This window comes from Xenopus laevis, chromosome 7S, assembly GCF_017654675.1.
Source record: "Xenopus laevis strain J_2021 chromosome 7S, Xenopus_laevis_v10.1, whole genome shotgun sequence".
Taxonomy (NCBI): Eukaryota; Metazoa; Chordata; class Amphibia; order Anura; family Pipidae; genus Xenopus; species Xenopus laevis.
Window position 1 is genome coordinate 93,054,318 of NC_054384.1, and position 27,135 is coordinate 93,081,452.

General features: G+C 38.5%; 1 protein-coding gene across 1 annotated transcript; it reads right to left on the reverse strand.

Moving 5' to 3' along the window:
- Positions 1-1,604: 1,604 nt before the first annotated feature.
- il11.S (interleukin 11 S homeolog) lies at positions 1,605-24,098 on the reverse strand. The gene is made up of 5 exons (XM_018228091.2): positions 23,680-24,098; positions 9,871-10,016; positions 7,798-7,884; positions 3,756-3,914; positions 1,605-2,950 (listed from the first exon to the last, which is right to left on the reverse strand). The coding sequence occupies exons 1-5, from the start codon at positions 23,684-23,686 to the stop codon at positions 2,783-2,785; spliced, it is 567 nt and encodes a 188-aa protein (XP_018083580.1). The 5' UTR covers positions 23,687-24,098; the 3' UTR covers positions 1,605-2,782.
- Between the last annotated feature and the right edge of the window lie 3,037 nt (positions 24,099-27,135).

Genomic DNA, 27,135 nt, shown 5'->3' on the forward strand with positions numbered 1-27,135 from the left:
ATATAATATACCCTTAAATTTAGACATTACTGCTTTTTAAATAAATGATTTATATTAATATAGAACGCCTTGTTTTTTAGACGCACAAAAAATATTTCTGCAATGAATTTCCCTGTTGTTTCTGTTTACATAACATAATAGCAAGCAGTCAAAACTTTTTGGCAAGAGCCAAGATGATTTTCGAGCTGGTGCTGTCAACAAAACAATTCTGTCGGCTTTGAAAGGCCCTAGTTTACATTAAGGGGCAGATTTATCGAGGGTCGAAGTGAATTTGAATGAAGTAAAAAAATTCAAAGTAATTTTTTGGATACTTCAACCATCGAATAGGATACTGCGACTTCGAATTTACTTTGAATTCGATCAGAAGTAAAATAGTTTGAATATTCTATAATCGAAGTACCGTCTCTTTAAAAAAACTTTGACTTCAATACTTCGCCAAATTAAACCTGCCGAAGTGCTATGTTAGCCTATGGGGACCTTCTACAGCATTTTTCTAAGTTTTTTGAAGTCGAAGTAAAATCGTTCAATCATACGATAAAATCGTTCAAACAAACGATTTTACTTCGACCGCAGAATACCCAAATTCTATTTAAAAGTATTTAAATCCGATGGTCGAATTTCGAAGTATTTTTTACTTCTAAATTCAACCCTTGATAAATCTGCCCCTAAATGTAGAAGTCCTATTGCTAACAGTTTTCCAGCATTAAAGAGATACTGACACCAGAATTTTAACTCTTTTTTACATCTATCATAATATTGCCTTTGAACACTACTTATAACTTTACCATAGAGTATTTGCACAATGTTTTTGTCTGATGCCCCATGTTCCTGTATGAGGGGGCTGCCATTGTGCAGCAAGAGTCCATCAGCATTAGAAATTTTAACTGATAAAATTGATAAAACTGAGAAAATTGATAAAATGAACTGAAATGGGACAGTCAGGTTGGCAAAAAAGTCAGGTTAAGAAACTTCAACTAACAATAACTTAGATAAAAAAACCTCTCAGCAAAAAATGATCAACATGAGTGTCAGTATCACTTTAAGTGAAACAAGAGAGCTCAATGAATTGGGTCAATGAGAACACTGTGCAAAAGGCAGATGTGATATTCCCTTAGTTGTCAGAAGGTGTCCCCATTGCTTTATAAAGCGCCAGTGGAAGGGCAGATCTGTCAAACCGCTTGGCTGAGAAAAACCAGCTTGTTATAAGGAGGCATAATATTTCGGCACATCTCTAAGTGGAAGGATTGAGTGCTGGGCAGTTTTGTGTCACACCCTTTGAGAACAGACGGAGAAAGAAACAGAGAGGCAAATCACTGAAAGGTTCTGAAGAAAGGGGGACATGTAATATTGTATAAGTAATACAGCTAGTATCTAACTGATTGCTGCTCTATAAATTATCTTACTGACGAAAGCAAATATTTTAGTAAAAAGGTTAGTTAGTTATGAAGCATTTTTACCATTGGATATGGACTCTTAGGTTGACTCAATCCAGGAAAGTATTCCTGAGTAGTGATGGGCGAATTTATTCGCCAGGTGAGAATTGACGGCGAATTCCCGTGATTCGCCAGTTTTTTTTTTGGATGCCGGCATCAAAAACGAGATACCGGCGCCGGTTTGCAAATTTTTTGCCGTTTGGCGAATTTCGCAGGAAATTTGACAATTTTCCGGCGAAGCGGAACCTGACAAATTCGCCCTTTACTATTCTTGAGCTATAGGTATAAGGGCAAAGATCGGAAACAATCAATCCCGGCTTTACTAATTACTTTCTCTGGGGACAAATATCACCTTTCTGTGTTCTGTATAGTTTCCATGCCCACCCTCTGCCTTACTCAGCACTTTCTCCTAGCAAGTTTACTAATTCTTGCCCAGCTATTTAGTACAGTACATTGACTACCCTCTTTGTACATAGTCCAGACCTTATGCTATTATTAGTGTGTATTAGCCCAGCTAACCTCATTTAATGGAGTAAGGGAAACTATCCAAGTGGGTCCATGTAACATAAGCCTACTAATATTCTGTAACATGGAAATGACCAGCAAATATCTGTTTTTGTTTACTTTAACAGCTCACTTTAAATATGCCAGCTTAAGTTCGCTAACCACATTATGAGGAAATTATATCCAGCTGCCATTTACATTCTCTCCCGTGGGAACCATCAGAAAGGTGAGAAGTTCCATAAATATGTTCTATCTTTTCAAGGACGTGGAAAGGCACACAGTGTTGTTTGGAGGTAATGTTACATTGCTTAGAACCCCCCTCCACTCCCATATCTGTAATTTAAATGACTGTAAATGTATAGTACAAAAATAGCAGGAAGAAAGCTCCGTTCTTGAATGCTTCACTCATGAATATCCACCCAAATATAGGACTGGAAAGTAGCAACCCTTAAAAAATATAAAGATAGGCCATTCGTACACTAGACAAACAAACATGAAATGTTCTTGTTTTCATCATTATTATAAAAAAAAATTAAAGAAAGAACCGCACTATTTAAATATAACATAAGAAAATAAATAAATAAATAAATAGCCAGCCGTATAAATAGAAGTGCTACATCACTATTCTATGCATAAAAAAACTGAAGGCAAGTAGTGTCCAGGTGCAGTGTCCTTCTGGCCCATATTTCGGCAGCAGAAGGCCTTGAAATGTCCTTGGTATTGGGATTTTTGGGCCAAAGTCTTGGGGGTTTTGTTCCTACCTCAGGCGTTTGATGCTATTATATCATATGTGCCCATTTCTGCAGTAATAACATCAAGGATGGAGGTTTGTGAAGTTCATTTTTTCACAACTTGTTCTTCATCATTACCAGAACACGTGTTGCAAAGTCCAAGAAGACGTGGAAATGATGGAAGATGGCATGACCGCTCTGAATGACAATCCATGGAGTGGTTGAGTTAGGGAACTGTGGAACAATGGGTTCCGTGACACGTGGTATATGGTGTCTGATCATCTGTCAAAAAATAAAATGGCAAGTCACTTCTCTGAAAGCGTATATATTTGGTTTTGTGTTAGCTTTTAGTTATCTCTCCATGCAGGAGTGTTTCTGGCCTATGACCACTAGTGTAGAGATTTTTATTGCACCATGATATACCCATTGTTATGAGCAGGACAGCCATCAGGGGGGGGCAGTGGGGAGAGTTGTAGGGGGCCCAGAGGGTAAGGGGGGCCCCAGCCACGCCACACTTACTTGATTAGCCGGGCCCCCCATTTTTCTGAGAGCTGCTAACTTCGTTTAAGGGGCCCTGACCACCAATTTTCTTATAATATGTGTGTGTGGGGGGCCTGGCCACCAATTTTGGCCACCAATTTTTTTTTCTCATGTGGGGTCCTAGCCACCAATATTTTTTAATGGGGGGGGCCTGGCCACAAATGCCTTTTTATGGGGGTGCTGACCACCAATATCTTTTTATTTTTTATTAACATGTGGGAACCCTAGCCACCAATATTTTTTTGTTTTTTTACTGTGTGGTGGGGAGGGCGGACCTGTAGGTGGGGCTTGCGGTGGGCGCAGCCCAGGGGGCCCAGAAAATGTTGTCGTATGGGGCCCTGCAATTTCTGATGGCGGTCCTGGTTATGAGGTCCTCTTAAAGGTACTTTCATTAGGCAATTTGGCACCTGATGCAAAGTTTTCACCTTGCTTCATGGTAGAAATGCCTGTTTTAATAATGGGTAACAGTAGGGTGGGTATATATAGGTATTGGCCTTGATTACTCTTTATTTTGCTTAATTCTAGCAACAATTTAGGAATCGCTTACCAGGAGATCAATTTTTTTCAACAGCTTTTCAATGCGATTGTGGATTCCGTTAAATTCGTGGTCCATGGGGCGAATTGCATGTGCTGCCTTTCTCAGCCAGTCAAAATGCTTCTGATAAATAAAGAGGTCAGTGCTTAGCTTCGGGAGGTGCTTGTGTATCTGTAAAGGAAAAAAAACAAAACAATTTCAGTGCTTTCTGCAATGATAAAATGCCAGTTATAATTGTTCTGCGATAACCGAAGCAAAATGAACTCCGCTTTAAGGGAAAGTTGGAATAACAGCGGCATGCATTCGAAGGAAAAGGAATATTTAATTTAAATGTCAAACTTTCCTCGCAAACCGCTACTTAGGAAAATCCTGCACCAACATAGCTTTTTTTCCCCTTGGAGAAAAATATAGTTCCCTAACCCAAAACATCACTGCCCAATGATTTGCTTGTGCTTTTCCCCTAGTAGACCTTTAACCAGCAGGAAAATTTCCCATACAAATAAATGCATGTCCTGATTTTGTTTATACTAGTCAGTATGATTATTTTGCTGAGCCGGTCCAATTACGTCAGCCCTATGTTGGATACTCACTGGCAGGCAGATTGTATTTAATGGCTTACTGATCCCTTATCACATCTACAGACTACTCTCAAAGTCACATATTTCCATCCTTTTCCTTCTATAATGCCCTGTTATGTTGGCTCCTTTGTGTCATCTTTTCCTTCAGTTTATAGTGTTCTTCCTAACGCGTGCCAATGTAATTACATTTTCAGCATGCCCTACCTTTCTGATTTTACCATAAACACTAAATCCCTGCCCTGTGCCCGTGCCCTAGAACTGCTAAGAAGGAGTTAAAGATTGTGAATTTAACCCCTTTGTTTTGGAATACAGCCAGCAACTCTTTTATTATATATGACTTTGGCTCTTGCAGTCTGAACATCAAACCAGCGTGTTCATAGACAGTGAAAATATCAGCTTTTCAACATTCTTTGATGATCGGCCAATTCCCAAGAGGCTGGAGTGTGGAACACTTTTATTGCATTAGAAATTGCTAAAGCAAGTTGGGAACTATTCCCAAGCTTCCAATGCGCTTATGGAAATTAAGCTGACACAGTGATACATTCATTTGGTGGAAATGAGAACAGTGCTGGCAGATGAAGGGTTACCTTGTTTGGAGGCCCTAGGAGACACTGAGTCAACCGCACGGAAAATGTTAAGGCACAGGGCCTTATTTTATGAAAAAAGAGGGGGTTTGGTTTCTCTGTTTCTGGGACTAATATGGGAAAAAACGGCAAAGACCAAGCTGGTAGCAGTTTAGGGTGTTGGAAATCAATGTATAAGGCATCCTTATTGCCATAGAAAAGAGAATTAGCTACATCTTTTATTAATACTTATGGATGACGAATGAACATGAGCAATTAAACAGTATTGCTGAATTTGGATTTTTAATAGGAATACTATCATGTAGTTCGTGTAGAATTAAAATTTTGATTTTTTTTTTTTTCATAGTGAGTAGGTTCTTGAAAATCATTACATTATTTGTGATATGTTGTTCACTAATATTTCATGAATGCTGATTGCAGGCATTTTGAGCCCCCTTTTAAGTAAACCTTTCAATCACTGCCCACCAAGAAGTGTTAACTGCTAGATTATGCAGACCAATTACAAAACGTGTGCCAATGAAGCCAGTAGTTGAGTAAGATGGTGGGGATCACTGCTTTAAGCCCTCTAGACTAAAAGCAGGGTCAGCTTCCCCTGTTATACCTCTATCTACAAGTAGTTTTACATTAAAGGAGAACTAAAGCTTAACTAAAGAAGTAGCTAGAAATGTTGTACATTATGTTTTGTGCTGCTGTACCAGCCCAAGGCAACCACAGCCCTTTAGCAGTTAAGATCAGTGGCTCCAAAGCTTCCCCAGTAGCTCCCCATCTTCTTTTCTGCTGATTCACTGCACATGCTCTGTGCTGCTGTCACTTACTGATCTTAGGGGCCCACTCACAATATACAGTACATATAGAATAGAAATGTCACAATATAAGGCTGATTAGTAATTATTACATATAATTACTACATGGCAGCACAGAAATCAGTGCAATTAGCATCAGCATTTAATAATTGGCCCTGTAGCATCAGCTTATATAACAGACAAACCTCATTTTCTGCTTGATAATTAGTGACGAGCCCTAAGCTTAGCTTCTCAACAGCTGCTCAGAGCCCACTGAGCATGTGAGTGTCACAGACACTTACCAAGATGGTGACCCCCTGTGACAAGTTTGAAGTCCTGGATCATTGCTACTATTGACAAGCTGAAACTCATTTTTAGGGTTTAGTTCTCCTTTAAATCATTCATTTGGATCTTTGGTGTCACCCAAGAGTCTTATGTCACCCATTTATTCCTGTAAATAATAAGCTACCGCTGGGTGCTATAAGGGGCAGGTTGTTTTAAGGTAGGGCCTACATTATTGCAGGTGAGCCCTTGTGACAATGACACCCTATCGGGCTTAATATAGTTGACTTTGTCTTAAACAGCGCCACTGCTAATCCATGCCTAGGTGGTTGGTCATGTTCCAAGTGTCTTACCCACAGAGAAAAACTGATATACGTTTGGGGTAAATAACAACCACAAAATATGCCTTATTTTCCATTAAGAAAATAAGGTTTTGATTGCATGACATAAGTCATCTAAAATATTTTGTATTGCTTGTATTATTTATCTCCATATAAATGCTTTCATATTTTATTTTTTGAGACCCCAGCAATGCTAATATACAGTAGCTGCTCATTGCATAGGTGGCTATTAGCATCATTGACTAGTGATCACGTCTGTCCACATGGTGTCAGCACAGCCCAATATCTGCAGTCTCGGTCATGCCTGAACACAGTTCACATTTTTTGCATATCACTGCTGGCAATCTATTCCTTCCATTAAGGGATGTATTGTTTTGAACATAATTCATTTTTTTTTTCTTCGCTCATGGACAGGAACCAATTTCCGACTCTTCTGCATCTATAAATGTTTCCAAAGACTTGAGGATGTCTTTTTTGCAGTTTCTAGGGGTCAGTGTTTATAAAGAAAGACCCATGTTTGGAAATTGTTTTTAAAAGGGCCCAGCTGTTGATGACATCATTTACCCAGCACATGACATTACATGTAGCAAGAAACCAAGTCGACATCACGTGGCCTGTAGACAACAGCATTAATGACATAAGCTGCCCCGATGACAACTTATTGTCAGGCTCTAATGAAACAGACTAATCTGGAAGAGCTATTATGTTCCAATCATGATATCATTTCTTATCCCTATACACATAATTGTGCAAAAATAGAACTGAGTGCTTAGACAAGTACGTGATTAATTAGAAGGTAACTACTGTCTTTTCAGATCCAAGCACGATAATCTGACTATAATTAATCTGTGCAGTAATGTTCATAAAGGACAATATATTTTAAAGAGCTACTTCACATGAATACATAGTATTAAAGGTATTTTTGTTAATGAAACGTGCAATATACAGATCTTCCAGTACAATATGGGGCAGATTTATTAAGGTTAGAATTGAAAATTAGAATTTTCAATTTTTTTATGGTCAAAAACTGTCAAATTCGACAAACTCGATTCGAGTTTTTTTAAAAATTGGAATTTGTTTATCAAACTCTAAGCCTTTAAGAATTTGAATTCGACTATTCGCCACCTAAAACCTGCTGAATTACTGTATAAGTCAATGAGAGAGGTACAGTGACCAAAAAAACTTGAATCGAGTTTGGTTGAATCGAATTCGATTCCAGTTTTTGGGTCTGTAAGATTTGTCCGAGTTTTACATAATCCATTTTTTTTATTTAATAACCCCCCAATATATTCGAATTTAAGGGAGACTCACATGAATTCGAAATTCGACCCTTGATAAATGTGCCTCCCCATGTACATGTGTTCCTAATTCACTGCAGTCATGCAGACATTAATTGTCTACAGTGATTTTCTTAATGATATGCCTGATAACATGTTTGTGAATTTTTTTTTTAAACTCAAAAGACTTCAGTGATATTGTAAAATTACCTGTACATTAGAGATTTCTACAGCATTCATAGAGACTACGGGCAAGCTGTCCATTTTGTGCTCTCCTTCAGATGGATACTTGACTTTCTGTAATTAAAATGCCATTATTGTTGTCATCATCAATTATATCGTTATTAGTTAATTAAAGGAACTATACATTCAAATGGCTAACGCTTGTATACCAGAACTAGATGTAAACCAATGCCTGGATTTGAAATCCTCCAACTAGTACTACAGCCTGATGTATCTGGGAAAAGTAGTGGGAAAACTATTGAAACATGCAAAATGAATATTGCTGTGCCTTTTAGCACTAGTGGTTGATGGACAGATGGCACACACCTTTCCTTCCTCCATGTGGACTGGCTGAATAATGAGCAATCCCTTTAAATAGAACCTAAGTGTTCTTATGTGTCAACGGAAAAACTCATCCACTGCTTTTTTGCATTCCTCACAATTTGTTGGGATTTGATCAGGATTTGCCAAATGAATAATTCATCTTAAGGAGCACGGAAAAATTTTCAGGTATGAACAATACAGAATGACTCCACATAGACTCACCCACTCCGCCCTAACCCCACCCTGCAACGGCATAAACACTGCCTCTTTTTCCATAGCCTCCATACCTTTGTAATAGTTTGGGTCACTAGGCCCCGCCCCTGTCAGAATATTTCAGAAGTACCCATATTCAAGGTGATGCACAATTAAACTGAAGGGAGGCATTTCACCCAAAGAACGAAACCACCCAGAAAGCTTGTGTTGCTTCATCTGATAAGTATAAAGTATAAAGGGTGGAAAACTTGGAGCAGATTGCACTGGCAACATCTGCCATATGTGGTGTACTGAAGTTACTTTAGTGTACGTATACTAAATGCAGTGAAGTGAAGTATATTGTTTTTTTGTTATGCCATAAGGTAGGGATGCACCGAATCCAGGCCCTGGGCCTAGGGTGGCAAAATTTTAGGGGCGGCATACCGCCCAGCTGCATCCTTAGGCGCACTGGGGACTCAAAGCTCCCCAGAGTGAGAGTGCCGTGGCCAGCGCTAGGACCCTGCAGCCACGGGGGGGGGGTGGTAGAGGCAAGTGGACCATGCAGGCCTCGGGGCGCCGCTTCCTCAAATCCGGCCCTGAACGAATCCAGGATTCAGTTCAGGATTCAGCGTTTTTTAGCAGGATTCAGATTCAGCCAAATCCAAGTGGCTGGCCGAACTGAATCCAAATCTTAAAAATCACATGACTTTTCAGAACACAAACAAAGAAGTTCAAAACATTTTAACCACATCCTTCTCTTTAAAGCCTTCCTTGCCTTAACTTGCATACGATATTTAGGCTCCGTTTCGGTTCGGTATTTGACCAAATCTTCTGGATCCAGAGCAATCACAAAATTGTGGATTCTGTGCATCCCTGCCATAAGGTCACACCGTATACTTTGCCAATAAGCTGAACTAAGTTACCCCACTATGGTTTTAAATAATCTTCCTATGTATCAATTAGGGTTCTGTAGGGCTATATCTTTGTACGCAAGAGATAAGTGTGTGTGTTGTACTCTTAGATTCACACATCACTTTACAATACATACATGCAACCATAAAAATGACTTACAACACTTAGGGGCAGATTTATTATGGGTCAAATTGAAAATTCGAATTTTCAATTTTTTTTTATGGCCAAAACTTCAAATTGTGAATAATCCAAACTTGATTTGAATTTGAATTTCGAGATTTATCGAATCCTGGCCCTTTAAAAATTCGAATTTGTCTATTCGCCACCTAAAACCAGCCGAGTTCATGTGTAAGTCAATGCGAGAGGTCCAGGGACAAATTTGAACGTGTTTTTTTTTTTTCGGAGAAAAAACTCAATTCGAGTTTTCAGGTTGGTAATATTCGTTTGAGTTTAGATATTGTAGGTTTTTTATTAAAGAACCCAATCGAATTTCGAGTATATTCGAATTTAATAGAGTTAAAAAAATTCATATGAATTTGAAATACGACCTTTGATTAATGTGCCTCCCTTTGTTTAATTTGTTTTTTTGGGTAATAGTAACTAGTCACAATCATACTAGGTGGTTACACTTACAAAGTTGTGGGATGCTTGTTTGGTGTCTCTTAAAAGGTGCATAGCCATGTTTAGAAGGTCATCAAATTCCACTTTTGGTTTCAAGGGAACAGCCCGTAATCCCTCACAAAGGCTCAGTACTGTAAGAGCGATCTGGCACAAACTGCCTAAAAAAGAAAAATAATTGAGAAAATTATAGGGTTATCAGTATCATAAAAAACATAAATTTAACAGGTCAACTAAAAATTAAAGGGCAACGAAGTCCCAGCAAAATTTGACTACAAATGCTATGTCTTATGTTTGTAATTCTGTTCCAAACCAGAAGTATATCAGAGACAGTGGCTACTGTGATGTTGGATTAGGTACTGTGATGTTGGCATGGAAGACAAGATCTATTAGCAGAAACTATGGATACAAGTTCATAATCCTTCACAGTTATGACCATGTTTGGTTTTTACTTGTATGGCAAAAGAGAAGTGCTACTCCGTTAGCTGAAAATGTCCACCTAGGTTAGCCGCAGCAGCAGCATCTAGAGTCTGACATCACAGAAATTAATATTTTAGGCATGTTTCCTTTATTTTGGAAATTACCTGTAGCTTTTTTTGCTAAGTGTCAGCCATTTGTTTTCCATTAATAAAACATGTTTGCATCATGTTTCGTTTAAACTAAATTCATAATACCTACCTGTCTGCTCTTTCAGGCCATCTGTGGAAAGCTCTGCAAACAGCTTTGTGCTGTTCAGCCTTTGCTTGGTTTGTGTTAGGTGAAAAAACATTACCAAATGTATTTTCATAACACATTTTCTCATTATGCTGGGGACAAATTAACTTTAAACATTTCTGGACGAACCTATGGAAGGCCACCGGATACATCTTGGCAAAAACCCATGATAAAAGGACCATGTCATTTTGACTGCCTCACATGGTTAGGCCTAACTAATAAAGGGCCTGTAGCAGTGCCATAACCACTGTTATAAACATGCCACCTAATTAAAAGAGAAGGTGTGTGGGCCAAGCTGTTTATTTAAGTGGTCTAAAACAGCTGGATAACAGAACTTTGGCGGTCATCTACTGAGAAGGCCTTTCTCCTATTTCTATATTCTAAGGAACACTATTTGCTTAGGAAAAGGTAACATAATGACCATTGAGTATCAACATTTTTCATCACTTGGTGCTGTTAGAATGGATTCCCTACATTATTGATATACAGGTATAGGATCCCTTATCCAGAAACCCAACATGCAGAAAGCTCCGAATTATGGAATGGCTGTCTCCCATAGACTCCATTTTATCCAAATAATCCAAATTTTCAAAAATGATTTCCTTTTTCTCTGTAATAATAAAACAGTAGCTTGTACTTGATCCCAATTAGGGATGTAGCGAACCGCCGTTTTGGTGTTCGCGAACGCCGTTCGCGAACACCGGCAAAAAATGCGAACGGTTCGCGAACGGTTCGCGAGCTTCGAACACCCGCAAAATCGTTCGATTCGAACGTTCGAAGGATTTTTCGTTCGATTCGAACGTTTGAAGGATTTTCATCGTTCGATCGAAGGATTTTCATTCGAATCGAACGGTCGAGGGATTTTAATCGTTCGAACGAATGGAAATCGTTCGAACGAATGGAAATCGTTCGATTTTAGCGGTTGAATGGTCGCGAACTCAAATTGCGAACGTTCCCAAACGTTCGCAAACATTAGGCGGACGCGAACGGTCGAAGTTCGCGCGAACAAGTTCGCAGGCGAACTGTTCGCTACATCCCTAATCCCAATTAAGATATAATTAATCCTCATTGGAAGCAAAACCAGCCTATTGGGTTTTTTTAATGTTAAAATGAATTTCTAGTAGATTTAAGGCATGAAGACCCAAATTATGGAAAGATCTGTTATCTGGAAAACTCCTGGTCCCGAGCATTCTGGATAACAGGTCCCATACCTGTACTGTATATCAATACAACATTTTCGTTTTAATTAAGCTAGGAAGAAAGTTTTCCAGGCACAACATTAAACCTAGATTTTAGCTTACTAAGCTGACGAGAGGAAGTATTTTCCTAATAAAATGGAAAATATTCCCTGCATAGAGGTAGGGAGGTTCTGTGACCTTTTAATCTCAGATGTCTACCTACTGTATGAACGTGGTTATATATAGACCAGGGATCCCCCAACCTTTTTCACCCGTGAGCCACATTCAAATGTAAGAAGGGTTGGGGAGCAACATAAGCAAGAAAATACCTCCTGAGGATGCCAACAAAGGGCTGTGATTGGCTATTTGGTAGTCCCTATGTGGACTGGCAGTCTACAGGAGGCTCTATTTGGCAATACAACTGGTTTTTATGCAACCAAAAGTTTCCTCCAAGACTGGAATTTAAAAATAAGCATTTGCTTTGAAGCCACTGAGAGCAACGTCCAAGGGGTTGGGAAGCAACATGTTGCTCACGAGCTACCGGTTGGGGATCACTGATATAGACTGTAGCTCTCCATTAACATCAGTAAATATGTTTATTGGTGTATGCATTTGTGGTATTTCAATATATTTCTTCTTAAGGAAAGTTTGTTGTGAAAACAGTTATTTATGGAATATAGGGCTTTGTAGAACATATCCTCATTGCAGTTATGCTCATTTAATCAGACTAAATAAATGTAGCCATTGCTATGTTCTTAGTGGTGGCTATGTAACTATTATTAGGTAGATCTTCCGAGCTGAAAAATGGCAGCCTAGGTCTAAGATTTCACCATATGGGTCTGGAACCCAGCTGGAGATTTGATGTTCAGAAAATCAGGTTGGATAAATCTTCACCAGCAATCCTAAATATCCTCTTTTATTTTAAATTACCCCTCTCTACTCTCCTTGCTGATCAGTACTTCACAGCTGATTTTAAAATGACTAAAAACTGCTGAGTAAGCAACAGTGCTCATATTCCAGTTTGCCTCACTGAATACTGCTTGTGTTACACATGCTGAACTAATGAGGGCATGCATGAATAGACGGCCTTCTGAAGCCTTTGTTTTTAGATACCCCCACTCATATCTGACGTATATTCCCAGCAGCATTGGCAGAATAACCAAGCTCACTTGCCAGATCAGTAACAGGAAAGACGACTCTCAACATTTATTCTTTTGTTGTCCTATTTGGATTGGATGAGTTATGGAACAATCATTAAATCATATGATATTACTCCAGCTATCAAGCTGCAGCTGACCCTTGACTATCTCTTTTCCCACCCCCTCTTTCCTCCTGCTGACATTCCATTAGAAACATAAATACATGATTTCCTTATATAACAGCAGCCTCAATACTGTGTTGTTTCTTAAACTTCAAATAAGAGAATAAATAGCTGTTTAGACAAATGCAGTGCTACTCTAAGGCCTTTGCGTAGACTAATGATATGATCACTTAATTCAGGGCTTATACTGAACATCTTAAAAAATATAATTACACACAGTCAACATTAATTAGAGAGAGTATTCCTTATCCCTAATTGAGATTGTTCACTTGGGGGCAGATTTATTAAGGTTCGAATGGTAAATTTTATTAAATTCAAATTTAAAACCATCAAACCTCGACCCTGGAAAGAGTTCTAATTTGACTATCCGCCACTTGTTGAAGTCAATGACAGAGGTTCACTGAACCATTTGAAGATGCAAATAGCCTTCCTGACATTCGAGGGTTTTTTTTGGAGGAAAACTCGAATTTGATTCAAATTTGATTCGAATATTCAGGTCGTTCCTATTTGATTGAATGTTAGAAGTTTCCGTTTTTTCCATAAATAACCTCCCATTCGAGTTGTGAGTACATTAGTTATTGCAGTAAAAAAAAATTTAAATAACTTAAAAATTCGACATTTGATAAATAACCCCCGTGGTATAGTAATAAGCAACCTTTTATCTCACCCCCAATGCCTGTGTTCAAGTTCTTAGTAACTGCACATACCTGTTTAGTCTTTTCTATAAACCATTGGCCGGTGTACTGTATATATGTATAGGTAATGATTTATGTTTAGGAATGCAACAATCCAAACCAAATCAGAACTATAAATTTACCCATTTGAGAGGCTCTCCAGTCCTTTTTACTATAATAATGGCAATATTCATGAGTTAAAATTAACTAAAGAAGGCTGAACTAAAATAAAGAACTTATTCTGTTACGGAGTACTGACCAAATTGGAATAAACAAAGTCAAGAGCAGGTGCATCCAAAGAAATTATCATCATCATCATCATTTATTTATATAGCGATAATTGGAAATGAAACAATAAGAGGCACATTTACTTAGCTCGAGTGAAGGATTAGAATGAAAAATACTTCGAATTTCTAAGTATTTTTTTGGCTACTTCAACCTTCGACTACGACTTCGACTTTGAATCGACTATCGAACCATTCGATAGTCGAAGTACTGTCTCTTTAAAAAAAACTTTGACCACCTACTTCGCCATCTAAAACCTACCGAGCACCAATGTTAGCCTATGGGGAAGGTCCCCATAGGCTTTCCTAGCAATTTCTGTTCGAAGAAAAATTGCTCAATCGATGGATTAAAATCCTTCGAATCGTTCGATCGAATGATTTTTCCTTCGATCGTTCAACTTCGATATTGGAAGTTGAAGGATTTAATTTGATGGTCAGATATCGAGGGTTAATTAACCCTTGATATTCGACCCTTAGTAAATGTGCCCCTTACTGGGCTGGAACTTACTTTATCACATACAAATGAGTGTAATAGGAAATTGGCAGACTGCTGGTGGCATCTAATACAAAAAGGGAGTAGGATAATTATTTAAGGGTTGGACAGGTCTTTTAATTGTAGTCAATTGCCCAACAAATCAAAGGAATGCAGAATGGATAAGCATCCTGTGCAGTAGTCTGCTATCTGAAGTTGAAAGGGGTTTGGTGTATAAGAACCACGTTGTTTTCTATATTTTAAAAACAGTTTTTTGGGTACATTCACACCCTGCAGTTCTCTAAAGGTTAATTTCCCCTTTCATTATGAAAACACATATACTTCTTTTTTGGCACAGGGCCAGAACCCAGTGGACACAAACCAAAATGCTGACATGACATGGAACAAACCAGAATAATTCTTTCCTATGCCAATGTCAAATTTATCAGGGGTCCACCATGTTTTTTTTCTCCTCCCGTGGCGACAATAGTTCACCGGCACACAGGTAATGCAAGCAGATTAAACCTTGCTAAATATTTATTGCAGCATGCATGCATGCTGCAATAAATATTTAGCAAGGTTGAACCTGCTTGCATTACCTGTGTGCCGGTGAATTCTTGTCGCCACTGGATAGTGAGGTTGCCGTTTCCTCCATTTCGCTGTGTACCAGGGGTCTCTGTTTTTGGTGAGCGCCAGGGTGTGCGAGTACTTCTTGGACTGTTCTACTATTTTTTCTCCTCCCCTCATTGAGAGATACTAAAATTTGCAGTTAAGCAGCAATAAACAGCTACAGATTGAGGATCCTAATTTTCTATTATTTTATTTATATGGTACTATAATGGTGCCGGGCACAAAACAGTTTTAAAATAATGTGTAGGCTTTTGTTTTATACTTTTTGGAATCACTGTCCCTTTAAATCTTGAATACTGGATTTCAGATGTCATACAGATATTAACTGTACCAAAATGAGAGCAGGAAGGCATCAAATGTTCCAAGTCTTGTTCAGTTAAAAGTTCTTAGAGACACAGATTTAGTCAGAGAGAGTTTTGATCCATTGAACTCCGAGAGGCTTGAGAAAATCCAAGACCACTGGCTTTGGATGTGTTTTTTTCAGACTCCCCGCTGTCATTCTGACATACAGTACTTAATAAGATTAAATTCCAATTACCTCCACATTACATCCTACTGCTCACTAATTCCCTCCCAGGAGCCTCATAAAAATGTTGGCATTGTAACTATTAAATGCTACTAAACCTGTCCATCATGGATGCCTTTTCCCTTCCCTCCATCAAGAGTCTTCAGTCAGAATCACCAAAACCCTGTTGCCCTGTATACTCTTTTTTTTCTACTTTTTAATATTCTTCAGCCTATGCCATTAATATTAACACAAGGGCACAACCATGAAAAGTTGTTTGGGCTGGGAGTGGAACATTTAATGTTCTATAATATTAAATAAATGCCATCCAACAAAGAGCCAGTGTGCTGTGTGTAATAGTGAGTAGAAGCGGCTGAGTGTTGGCACAGCGGGAAGCTGCAGAAGGCCAGAATGCATATGTGAAGGCTGTGTGTGTGTGTGTGTGTGTGTGTGTGTGGTCTGCATTAAGAGATGACATGCAGTTCTGCCTGTCAGGATTACAGCATAGGACACTGTGTGAGGTCACAGTGTTGGAATCCTCCTACAGGCCTGTATGGATATCTTTTCATTTTCATATTAAGAGCATCTTTTTATTCACGTACTGCATACAGTAGGGGTGAACAAACCGAAGGCCCTTCATACCAGAAATTGTTAGTGCATGTTTTTCATCTGCTAAAAGTCCAGGTTTTGAAAAATGTGAGGGAGGTGGAGCAAACACATGTCCTAATTCAAATATTCGCCACCTAAAACCTGCAGAGTTCATATACAAGTCAATGGCAGAGGTCCGTTTGGAGATTATTAATATCTTAAAATGGCCCAACGGACCTCTGCCATAGACTTGTACATGAACTCGGCAAATTTTAGGTGGTGAATATTCAAATTAGGACTGTTTCCATGGTCGAGGTGTGATAAATCTCACATTCAAATTTACATTCGAATAGGGGGATTAAAATTCGAATGTATGAATTTTGACACTCGAAAAATTTTTATCAAATAACCTCCCAGTCGAATTGTGAGTATATTCGAATTAAAAAAAATTCACATGAATTTGAAATTCGACCTTTGGACATACACCAATCTAACATGACTGCATGTCCCAAGGCTGTATTGTACTCTACTCCAAGGCTAGGAGACAAGGGGATGCTATAGACTTTTGATGAAAACAGGGTATTGGAGCCTTGTGCATCCAACCTAGTCTCACATATAAAGGGTACTCACAGTGCATCAATAGGGCTAGAGAAGGAATGGACTACTCATCCAATGGTAGGACTGAAACCCATCCATGATTACTGTTTTAAACACGTGTAAATTCAGCTGCCATATACAGTATACGACACAGGGCCAGATCATGATGAAAAACGACCCACTATTTTGATACATGTCCCTCACTGCATAATGACAATGTGTTTGATGACACATTGAAATGTAATGTGACCTGCATAATGTCAAGAGGAGCTTCAGCCACTCAAAACATCATCCCAAGACACTTTCTCTTCGATGACTCACTGGAATACCTATAGCTTGGTGATGAAGGATACTTTTTTTTACTGCTTGCATTCCATAAACAATGATTCACGCCCCAAGTAGAGAACGAGATTGGAAGTCTTGCCAAGAATCATTAATGGAACTATATATTATACTCAGTAATTATGTTTGCTTAACCATCTGCAAAGCAAGTGTCAGGTCTCTGAAAACAAATGTATTCTGTTCTGACCTACTGTTCCTTCTAACAAAACACAGAGCTTTGGCCAAAACAGTATACAAGTAGAGAACGTGATAAGGCTTTCCATTATGACTAACGTTGGACCTACCAACCCAGGTTTCAAATATCTAGTTTCATAACATCTAATGACACCCATTGTTTTGATATTTAATGGATATATATATATATATATATATATATATGTATATATATATATATAAATATATATATATATATATATATATATATAATGTAGTGTAGGGAAGATGAGAGTTATTGTACTACAATAGCTAACTGGAACAACATAGATGTAGCAACACTTAAAAGGGACCTGTCACCCGAAAAAATAATTCCGAATCCTGTTTTATTTATTGGCCAGAGTAGATTTGCTGGCAAATTCTCTATTTTTAGGTAGGCCTGTGCATTTCTTTTGCTATATTTTTATTGCAAGGGGTCCCTAAAACAAAGTCATGTCACCTATTATAACAAGTGCTTGATGACATTATCAGGAAGGATGGGGTTGGCCAGTGAATGGGTTTCACATTCAGAGCAACATTTTTGAAAGCATTTAACTGCTCCAGGATCACCATAGTAATTCGCCCAAGTTATAACAAGGTAAGGCATGGTAATGAAGGAGAGAAAAAGGACAAAGTAAGGCTAAAGTGGAAATCGGAAACACTGATGATGCTCAAGCTTTCCAAGGAGGTGAGGCTGGATGAAGTAAAATATTTTTTGGAAAGAGGACTGTTAAGAGCAAGGAAAGGGGCATTAAGTTAGAGGTACCACTGAATGGCCCATTCTTTTTCCATCCAAGCCAAATGCTTATTGGAAGGCTTGATGTTCTTCCAATAGGAGAGACAGTTAGTGTGCTGCTAAACATGTTACCATAGACCAGTTGCCTATGTACAGATCAAGAGAATCCTTTCTAACACCGAGTGCTGAGTTAATCTCCAGGTATAATGAGGGCATTTATAAGGAAGTTCACTGATTAGGTGAAATCACTGTGTGGTGGAGATGGGTGGACCTGAAAAATATGCCTCTCCTAGCCTTGCTGTCTTAAGGCCTTGTTTACTGATATCGTGCATAGTATACGACTATACTGAAAGGAAACATAAAAAATATTAAAAGTTATGTAGGACTTGTCAGTAACCTCAGTTCTTAAATAATTACATTATCGAGCCACAGGGATGTATGGTGATTCCACATGAATTTATTTGATGCATTTGTAACAAACATTAGGGATGCTGATGAGAGGCGTGGGGTCGGTGTATCTGTAACAATTCAATCATCTTCTCTCTTTATAACATTCATTTTAAAGTGTATCAACATATATAACAATTAGGGATGCACCGAATCCAGGATTCGTTTTGGGATTCGGCCAAGATTCGGCCTTTTTCAACAGGATTCAGATTCAGCCGAATCCTTGTGCCTGGCCAAATTGAATCCGAATCTTAATTTGCATATGCAAATTATGGGGAGGGCAGGATTTCACATGACGTTTTGTTACAAAACAAGGAAGTAAACCAATTTTTTCCACTTTTTCCTTTCCCGCCCCTAATTTGCATATGCAAATTAGGATTCGGATTCAGTTTGGTATTCGGACGAATTTTCCAAGATGGATTCGGTGCATCCCTAATAACAATTATGGTTTATAACTAGTTAAGGGGTGAATCTCCCTGTTGATGATCAGCGAAGCGGCAAAAAAATTCAGCCGAAAATTCAGGAAACGCTTTGAAGTCAATGGGCATTAAAATAATTTTGATGCGTGCCAATTTTTGATGCGAGCGACAATTTTTATACGCACAAACGCGAAACGTGAAAACTCGCAGCAAATCCACGCATAGCGCATTATTTCGCCCATCACTATTTATAACTGTCTAATTATGAGTTTTTCTGATACCAACAAAGTTGACCATTCGACAGCCATGTGAGCTGCTTGCAAACAAAATACACATTTATTTGTTAGACACTATAGCAGCTTGGTGTGATATTACTACACATTGGGTCATTTCACCAGACCTTTGTTCTGTCACTTAACATGGTATAACAATGTGCCTTAAGATGAAACTTCAATTCTACTGAGAGATACACTCTACTTTCTGATCCATCAACTGACATGATACAGTAAGACCCAAAGCCAGGTAAATGCCCATCAAAACTGTTCAAATTCAATAGTTAACCATTATTTTGAAAAATTTTCTCCCACAACATTCACATTCATTGTTGCTGAAGTACTAGCAACAATTAGGAAATTAAAGACCATTAATATAACGTCTTCAATACTAATTATCTCTCCACTCAGATGAAGGGCCTCATTAAGTGGTTTGCGTAGATTTAGATTGTTTCAAGCAAACTAATTATGAACAATCCAAGTATCACTTGTAGCTTATATTTCGGTGATAGAAGATGCAAGGCTGTATCATTTACTTTGGCAAATAAAAGTGGAACAAGAGGAAAAGCAATGCGAGCAATGTTCTTCCTTCAATGTGGTGACATACGCCACTCCATCATTATCGTCTTTATTCCTAAACTGGCCCCAAACACGTGCATCTGTTTTGGACAATTTAGGCAGTTTGTGACTGGAGTGTTCTATCATGTGTCTCCACCAAAAATCGATTTGGCCAATCATTAAATTTGATTAAACAAAAATAAAAAGTTGTTTAACAAAAATAACCCATGCAAAATCTGATCACTTCATTGTGGCCATCCATGCGAGACTTAATTGCTTTAATATCCATCCATCCAGTCACTTGGAAATCCCACAACTTGGCCAATGCGTAGACAGCATTGCTACTTATTTACTTTTTAAGCATAGCAAATCTGTAACCGGTACATTTGATAAATAAATTTAGTGTCGCTTGCTTGGGGTTTAAGTGATACTGACAATAAAGGATTTGCTTTATAGGAGCATCTATGGTGTGTTCTACTAGAGGACGTGTATAGTAGGTTATTTCTATGTATACCTGTGTTTATAAAGCAGCTCCACAGCTGTACAGATCACTTTTCAGGGAGGTTGTCGGGTTTAAAGGGCATGTAAAGTCTAAAATAGAATAAGGCCAGAAATGCTGTATTTTGTATACTAAATATAAACATGAACTTACTGCACCACAAGCCTAATCAAAGAAATAATTGATGCTTTCCATGTTGGCTACAGGGGGCCACCATCTTGTAACTTTGTTATACATTTTTGCAAGACTAAGACTGTGCACATGCTCAGTGTGGTCTGGGCTGCTTAGGGATCGTCATAAACAAAGCTGCTTGAGTTCTGCATGGCTGGGAAGTAAGGCGGGGGCTCCCCCTGCTGTTCATAAGTATGATTGTTTCCCTGCTCAGCAATTAGGGACCGTCTGACAATTCCTATCCACAGCAGTAAATGAAGGGAGAATTTTACTGCATACAGTCAGGTTTCTTATAAAAACGGTACACATTTTTTAATTAAAGTATATTGGAGATAGGTTTCTTTTTCATTAAAGAAAGTAAAAATGGGATTTTATTTTTTTGCCTTTACATGCCCTTTAAATATACTCAAATTAGAGAAACATAACAATGTATTGCTTGATATAAACTACTGTATATTGCTAATAACATATAGGGATGAATGCAGATGGAAACTAAAGGTCCTGCTGCTATAAAAAGTGTGCATTCATTATCTATGTAAAGGGTAATGTAGCAGTGGTGCTGATGTATTGCTTGCATAATGGAATATTATGATTATTTTCAAAATAGGGCATAGTTTAACTTAAAATAGCCAGAACCAAGAAAAAAGATGGCACTCCGGTAAAAAGAGAGGCAGGTTTAATGCAGTATCCTGCTAAAATCGTAAAAAATTCGAGAAACAATCCCTTAATCATAAGCATGATTATGATTAATCATAAGCATACTTATGATTAAGGGATTATTCCCAAAATGCATAAAGTGTACAAGGTTACTACCTCTCTTTTTACAGGAGCGCAAGCTTTTTCTTGGTTCTGGCTATAAATGTGCAATGGGGATTCTGTGGACAGAAGGTGAGTGCCCGGGAAAGAGTCAAGGAGAGCCCCATTGGGATAATGAGCTCAGAGCGGTCCCCTTGGTCGAATTGAGGTGTTTGCCTTGAAATACCTTTATAATTAATTCATATTAAAAGTCCTGATTGTTTTGGTGATTTTTATATATATATATATATATATATATATATATATATATATAAATATATTTTGATAAATATTGATAAAGGCTCCATGCGAGGGCCGAAACGTTGATGTAATAAAAAATAAACACCATTATGTTCTACAGAGCTTATCTGCTGTGTAACCTGAGACTTTTCTCCTTCGAATGGCTGCCCCCATGGCTACACAGCAACCTGTTTATATAAACTATAGTAGAACTTTAGTAGCAAACACACTAGTTTTACCAGTGCAGGGCAGCACTACATTATATTTTTACTACTTTAAAGCACTTTCATTTTTTTGTTATTTTCTTTAAATTATGGAGATCCAAAATATGGAAAGATCCCTGATCCGGAAAATCCCATTACCTAAGAATTCTTGAGAACAGGTCCCATATCTGTACTGGTCATGGGCAGTTGAATGAATGCCAACACAAACATCACAATTACAAACCAGGTTAGGGATCCCCTATTCACTAAGTTTTAAGAAAGCAGAAGCAAATCACAAGCTAAGAAAACTTTTTTATTCTCTCTCTCTCTCTCTCTCTCTCTCTCTCTCTCTCTCTCTCTCTCTCTCTCTCTCTCTCTCTCTCTCTCCCTCTCTCTCTCTCTCTCTCTCTCTCTCTCTCACACTCTCTTTCTCTCTCATCTGGCCGTCCCATGGGCTTCTCAGCTCTCATAACACACCCCCTAAGCCTGTTAACTGTACAGTGTTTGGCCACATCCAGAAGGTCTGTTTATTACGACAGTAAAAGACGAGTTTGATTGCTCTTTGGAATTCCTTTGGGAAGGGAAAAGAGTTTCCTGTTCACGATGATTCTCTGTGTTAAATACCATCTTTGCTTGTAAAATAGACAGGCGCATTTTCTCTATTCTCCTCTACTCTCCTGTTTACAAGAGCTGTGCTCTACAAATATTAACTCATTTGGCACTAGAGCAGCGTGCTAAGTGATTACATTTTGGAAACACTCTAACACACGTGTGTGCAGAGGATGCTGGGAGTCGTAGTTTAACATGAGCTAAAGCCCATAAGCACCTTTCAGTTTTAATGCAGATTGATTTTCTGAAGGTGGCTATCCAAAGTTAAACGGAGTAAGTGCATGGAAAATGCCCCCTCCCCCTTTAATTACATGAAACCCTTTCATTATAATTATAATGACACTGCCACTTTTGAAATACAAATATTCATTATTTAGCTACATTTATATACTCATATACCTGTGACATAATCACTGCAATCCTTGCCCAGCCCTTAGACACTTTTGTTTGTTAAATTGCACCCAGCCAGCGATTTGCATCCTTGCACAAGGAAAATAAGCTCACTGCCAAGAGTACTTGGCACAGTTCTACTCTACCAGTTGAGAAACCCCATGGAATTGATAAGAAAGTCCATGACCTGCAATTTTGCAAGCATCTCCCTTACCGGCTGAGCTGCAACATTTCTCATCAGGCTCAATAAAAATGATCCACCTACCAGGAAGCTCCTTGGTCATTTAGCATGCTCACACAAGTCTCATAATAAAGAGAAAAGAATGTCTAAGTGCATTACGCCTGCCAACCTGGGGCTCTCCATGCCAAACCTGCAACACAGTGTCAAGCCTGGTAAGAGCAAATCAGCACGTCGACGTACTAATCCCTTTAGAAACCGTAAAAGAGATGCAAAAATATCAGCATTTCCTGGCTTCACTGTAATAGTAGCCTGTACCTTTGTTTAACCATAGGATAGGGCTAAGAGCATTAACCCCATCTCTGTAGTTTAAGTGGATTCTCAAACGGTGCTTTTAGGTTACACTTCTAAACTCATACATACTACACAATTAAAGATTAAATATGTAACGAAAAAGTAATTATCTATAGAAATTAAGAATGAACATTTTCATCTTTAGACACTAGGGGGTGCCATTCAGTCAGGAAGACACAACCACTAGAGATAGTGAAAGGTGGTGATTTTGCTACTGGGTACCATAAAGCCATAAGAACAGTTTCATAATGATGCCTCAGTCACAACATTTCAGCAACATCTGGAACATGATTTGTCGGAGGAATTCCCTTTAGGTCATTACAAAGCCCTAAAGTTACCCTCCAAACAATTCCATGCGGTCATTAGAAGACAACAGTCATTAAGCAAGAAATAAACTAAAAAAAACAATACAGTGTAAATCTAATAATTGAAATATTATAAAATAATGCCACTTACTTTTCATATTTTGCTTTGGCTCTTTGGGGTTGTTTTTTGGATGTGCTCTCTTGCCAGTACTTTTCCTTGATCTTGCGGCTTTTTTTTTTTTTTTTAAATCAAAAAAATAAAAAAAGTTTTTTTTCTTAAAGTATTATTTGCATTTCTTGGTGATCACAGGGAAAAAAATATATTCTGTCTACTTGTGCTCCTGTTGCTTTTCACCGTCCCACTTTTATTCACCTGCTCCTCCAGCACTGAGGTAGAAATGACTGCCAAGCCAAATACTAATTCCTGTATTCTTAGAGAGAGAGAGAGAGCGTGGCTGAGTGTGAGTGACTGTGTGGGTATGTGGACTCACACCACTACAAATTGGGGGTTTATATACACCACTGCATGAGAGAAAGCTAGTCCTCTCACTGTGTATGTGTGTTTTTTTCAAAAGATGACACATCTTGACTCACATCTTTTCCATTGAAAAAAAAAAATGCTTCATACCAAAAACCCCTCCTTCGTAAAATTACATTTGCATGGGCGGCATGCATTAAACACTATGACACATTCAACTGCAATCTGCCTGCATGTCTGTGTTATTCTCTCTTTAAGATGTAAGTCTCAGAGAGAGAGAAAGGGAGGGGGGCAAAGGAGGAGGTTAAGGAGGTCAAAAGAGTTAGACTACCCCTGCAATTGTCCCTATCAATACTCCAATTCTGCATGCGACTGGAAGTCAATATCATCCCATGGATTGGCATATCATTTCCTAAAGTCAGGGAAATGTGTCCATGACATAGTCACACTGTCATTCCTCTATTAAATAAACAGTTTATCTGCTGAACAGTTTCTGCCTCTTTAAAAATGTTTGACACATGCCCAATTACATGAAAAGCCCGGTATAACATTTAGGAGGTAAGTGTTGTCATGTATTAAACATTATTTTCAATTCTGTATTTACAATGGGGAGACCATTGTTATATATAATAAATGCTTAAAAGTAGCACCTGACCTGAACATGCAGCGGTCACAATGGCAAGTAAATCTGTGCGAATTTGTAGTCAGTGGGGGGTCCTCTAGGTATAAATGTTATTGGTATATGAAATGTTTACAATTAATTGACTTGACTTGCAGCTATTCGAGTGCTGTACACCTGCCGGTAGAGATGGGGGTTCAGCAATGGAGGCAGGCTTGGTTGGATATCCACGGGAACAGATATATAAACTGTTAACGTTGTAAAAATATTGATTTATTCTTATTCTATTGTATATTTCTACAACAGGAATTTGTTCAGCCCATGAGCTGTTTCATTATCCCTTCCTAAGGCTGTAGAATTAAAGCAACACTATCTATTGAGGCACACGGTCCTATCAGTGTCCAGGGTTGTCAGCAAATTTATAAGAACTGTGAAAAATACACTGTGCAGGGTTGTGGTGTATTTCTAAGACATTGCTGTTTAAGAGGATAAGCTGGGAAATTGTATTATGACTCTGGCACTGGTGCTGTATTTATATTAAGGTATTTGGGCAAACATACTGTGCACTTTTTCCATTTTTTTGACCTGCTATGCATATGCTATGCAAGGGGTCCCCAACCTTTTTCACCCGTAAGCAACATTCAGATGTAAAAAGAGTTGGGGAGCAACAGAAGAATCTTCCTGGGTGGTGCCAAATAAAGGTTGTATTTGGCTATTGGTAGCCCCTATGTGGACTGGCAGCCTACAGGAGGCTCTGTTTGGCAGTACATCTGTTTTTTATGCAACTAAAACTTGTCTCCAAGCCAAGTATTCAAAAATAAGCACCTGCTTTGAGACCACTGGGAGCAACATAAAAGGGATTCAGGAGCAACATGTTGCTCACGAGCTACTGGATGGGGATCACTGCGTCTATGCACTAGAAGTTGGCATATTTCATAACAAACATATCAGTGCATTGTTTAGGAGCATAAACATGTCAAGGATCTATCAGTGTGGATTTTAGTTTAGGAGTAAACAGGATTCCAAATGTAGGATGCTGGTAGCTTCCAACAGTCTTGTAAGGCATTAGGTTGTCTCGTTATCTATTGCATGCATATGTGGACAACTGTAGGATCTGGATTTGCAATGCCACTTTTAAGTAGTCAAATAAACTAGTCATATTTTAAGGGGTAGATGGGATTCCAAAAGTAGGGTGCTGGTAGCTTTCAGCAGTCTTGTAAGGCATTAGGTTGTCTCATTATCCATTATTTGCATATGTAGACAACTGAATCTGCCATGGTCCTCTGTAGGATCTGCACTATGAGATACCAGAAATGCCACTGTTAAGTCGTCATAATAACCCAATAATAATCAACCATGGCTCAACAGATAATCACATAGTCTTATTTACAAATATAGGTGCTAAATTGCAGTTGCCAGTCGTAGCCAATCAACAATTTGATTTAAAGCAGTCTACTGCAAGTTAGAAAGACTAGACCTGATTGGTGACTATTGGCAAAAAAGATCTTATGTTCATCCTCAGTATTTATTTCATTATGCTCTTAAATAAAAGAAAGAATGTTCACAACCATTGGAAAAACCAACCCAGTATTGATAATTTTTTAGGACTGCAAACAAATAGGGGTCACTTAATGATAAGGATTAAATAAATTGTTTCAGGCATGAACTGACAAGCTGAGATAACTTTATCCCTAGACAAAAGGAGGCTTACATTCCGTTATTTCCCTAGTCCCATTGCACTATAAGCATATGAAAGTAGAGCAATCTGGTCTAGTCATCATGTAATGCTCGCCAGTTAGTCATCTGTGTCTGAGTGCCTTTATTGATTATTAATGATTGCTCAATTATACTACCTTCAGTAAGTCAGCAGCCAAGACAGTCAGCTTTTAATTGTGGTGATGATTCCCTTCACTTATAAAATAAAGAGCAATAAATAGCACAGAGAGACCTGACTCAGATGTACTCGACAAACTGTTAGGTTGTTAAGCGCACTTTTGGGTTGAGGCACCTATACATGGGCTGATCCTTAGTCAAATGCACTTGACCTGGCACGTTATTGATGCTGGACAAAAGGTACACAAATTGTCCTGGACTTCATGGTGATGAATTTTAATTCCTGAAAGATTCTGTTGCAAAGTTGCTTGAGGCCTATGGGTTTGCAAGCCGTATTGTCACACTATCTGTTATTTGCTTGCAACTTTAGAACGCAAACAGTTTTAGTGACTCTTTCCGGATGTCGTTAACTTCTTCCCAGGAGCTTGGATGTCAGCGTTTCTTTTGCTGACCTAGAGCAACAGCACTGTGTGCAAATAAGAGGAGCATATGTACACTGGGAAGTCTGGCAAATTAAGTGACATTTAATTAAGACTTCATACACAGTGGTGGCTTAAAGTGGTATTAATAATCACTCTGGTATGATCACAACCCTATCTGTAAAGGTAGAAACTCAGTAATTATTTTCTCCAATTTTTAGTTGAACCCATGCCACTATATGGCAGAGATGAAAGAGC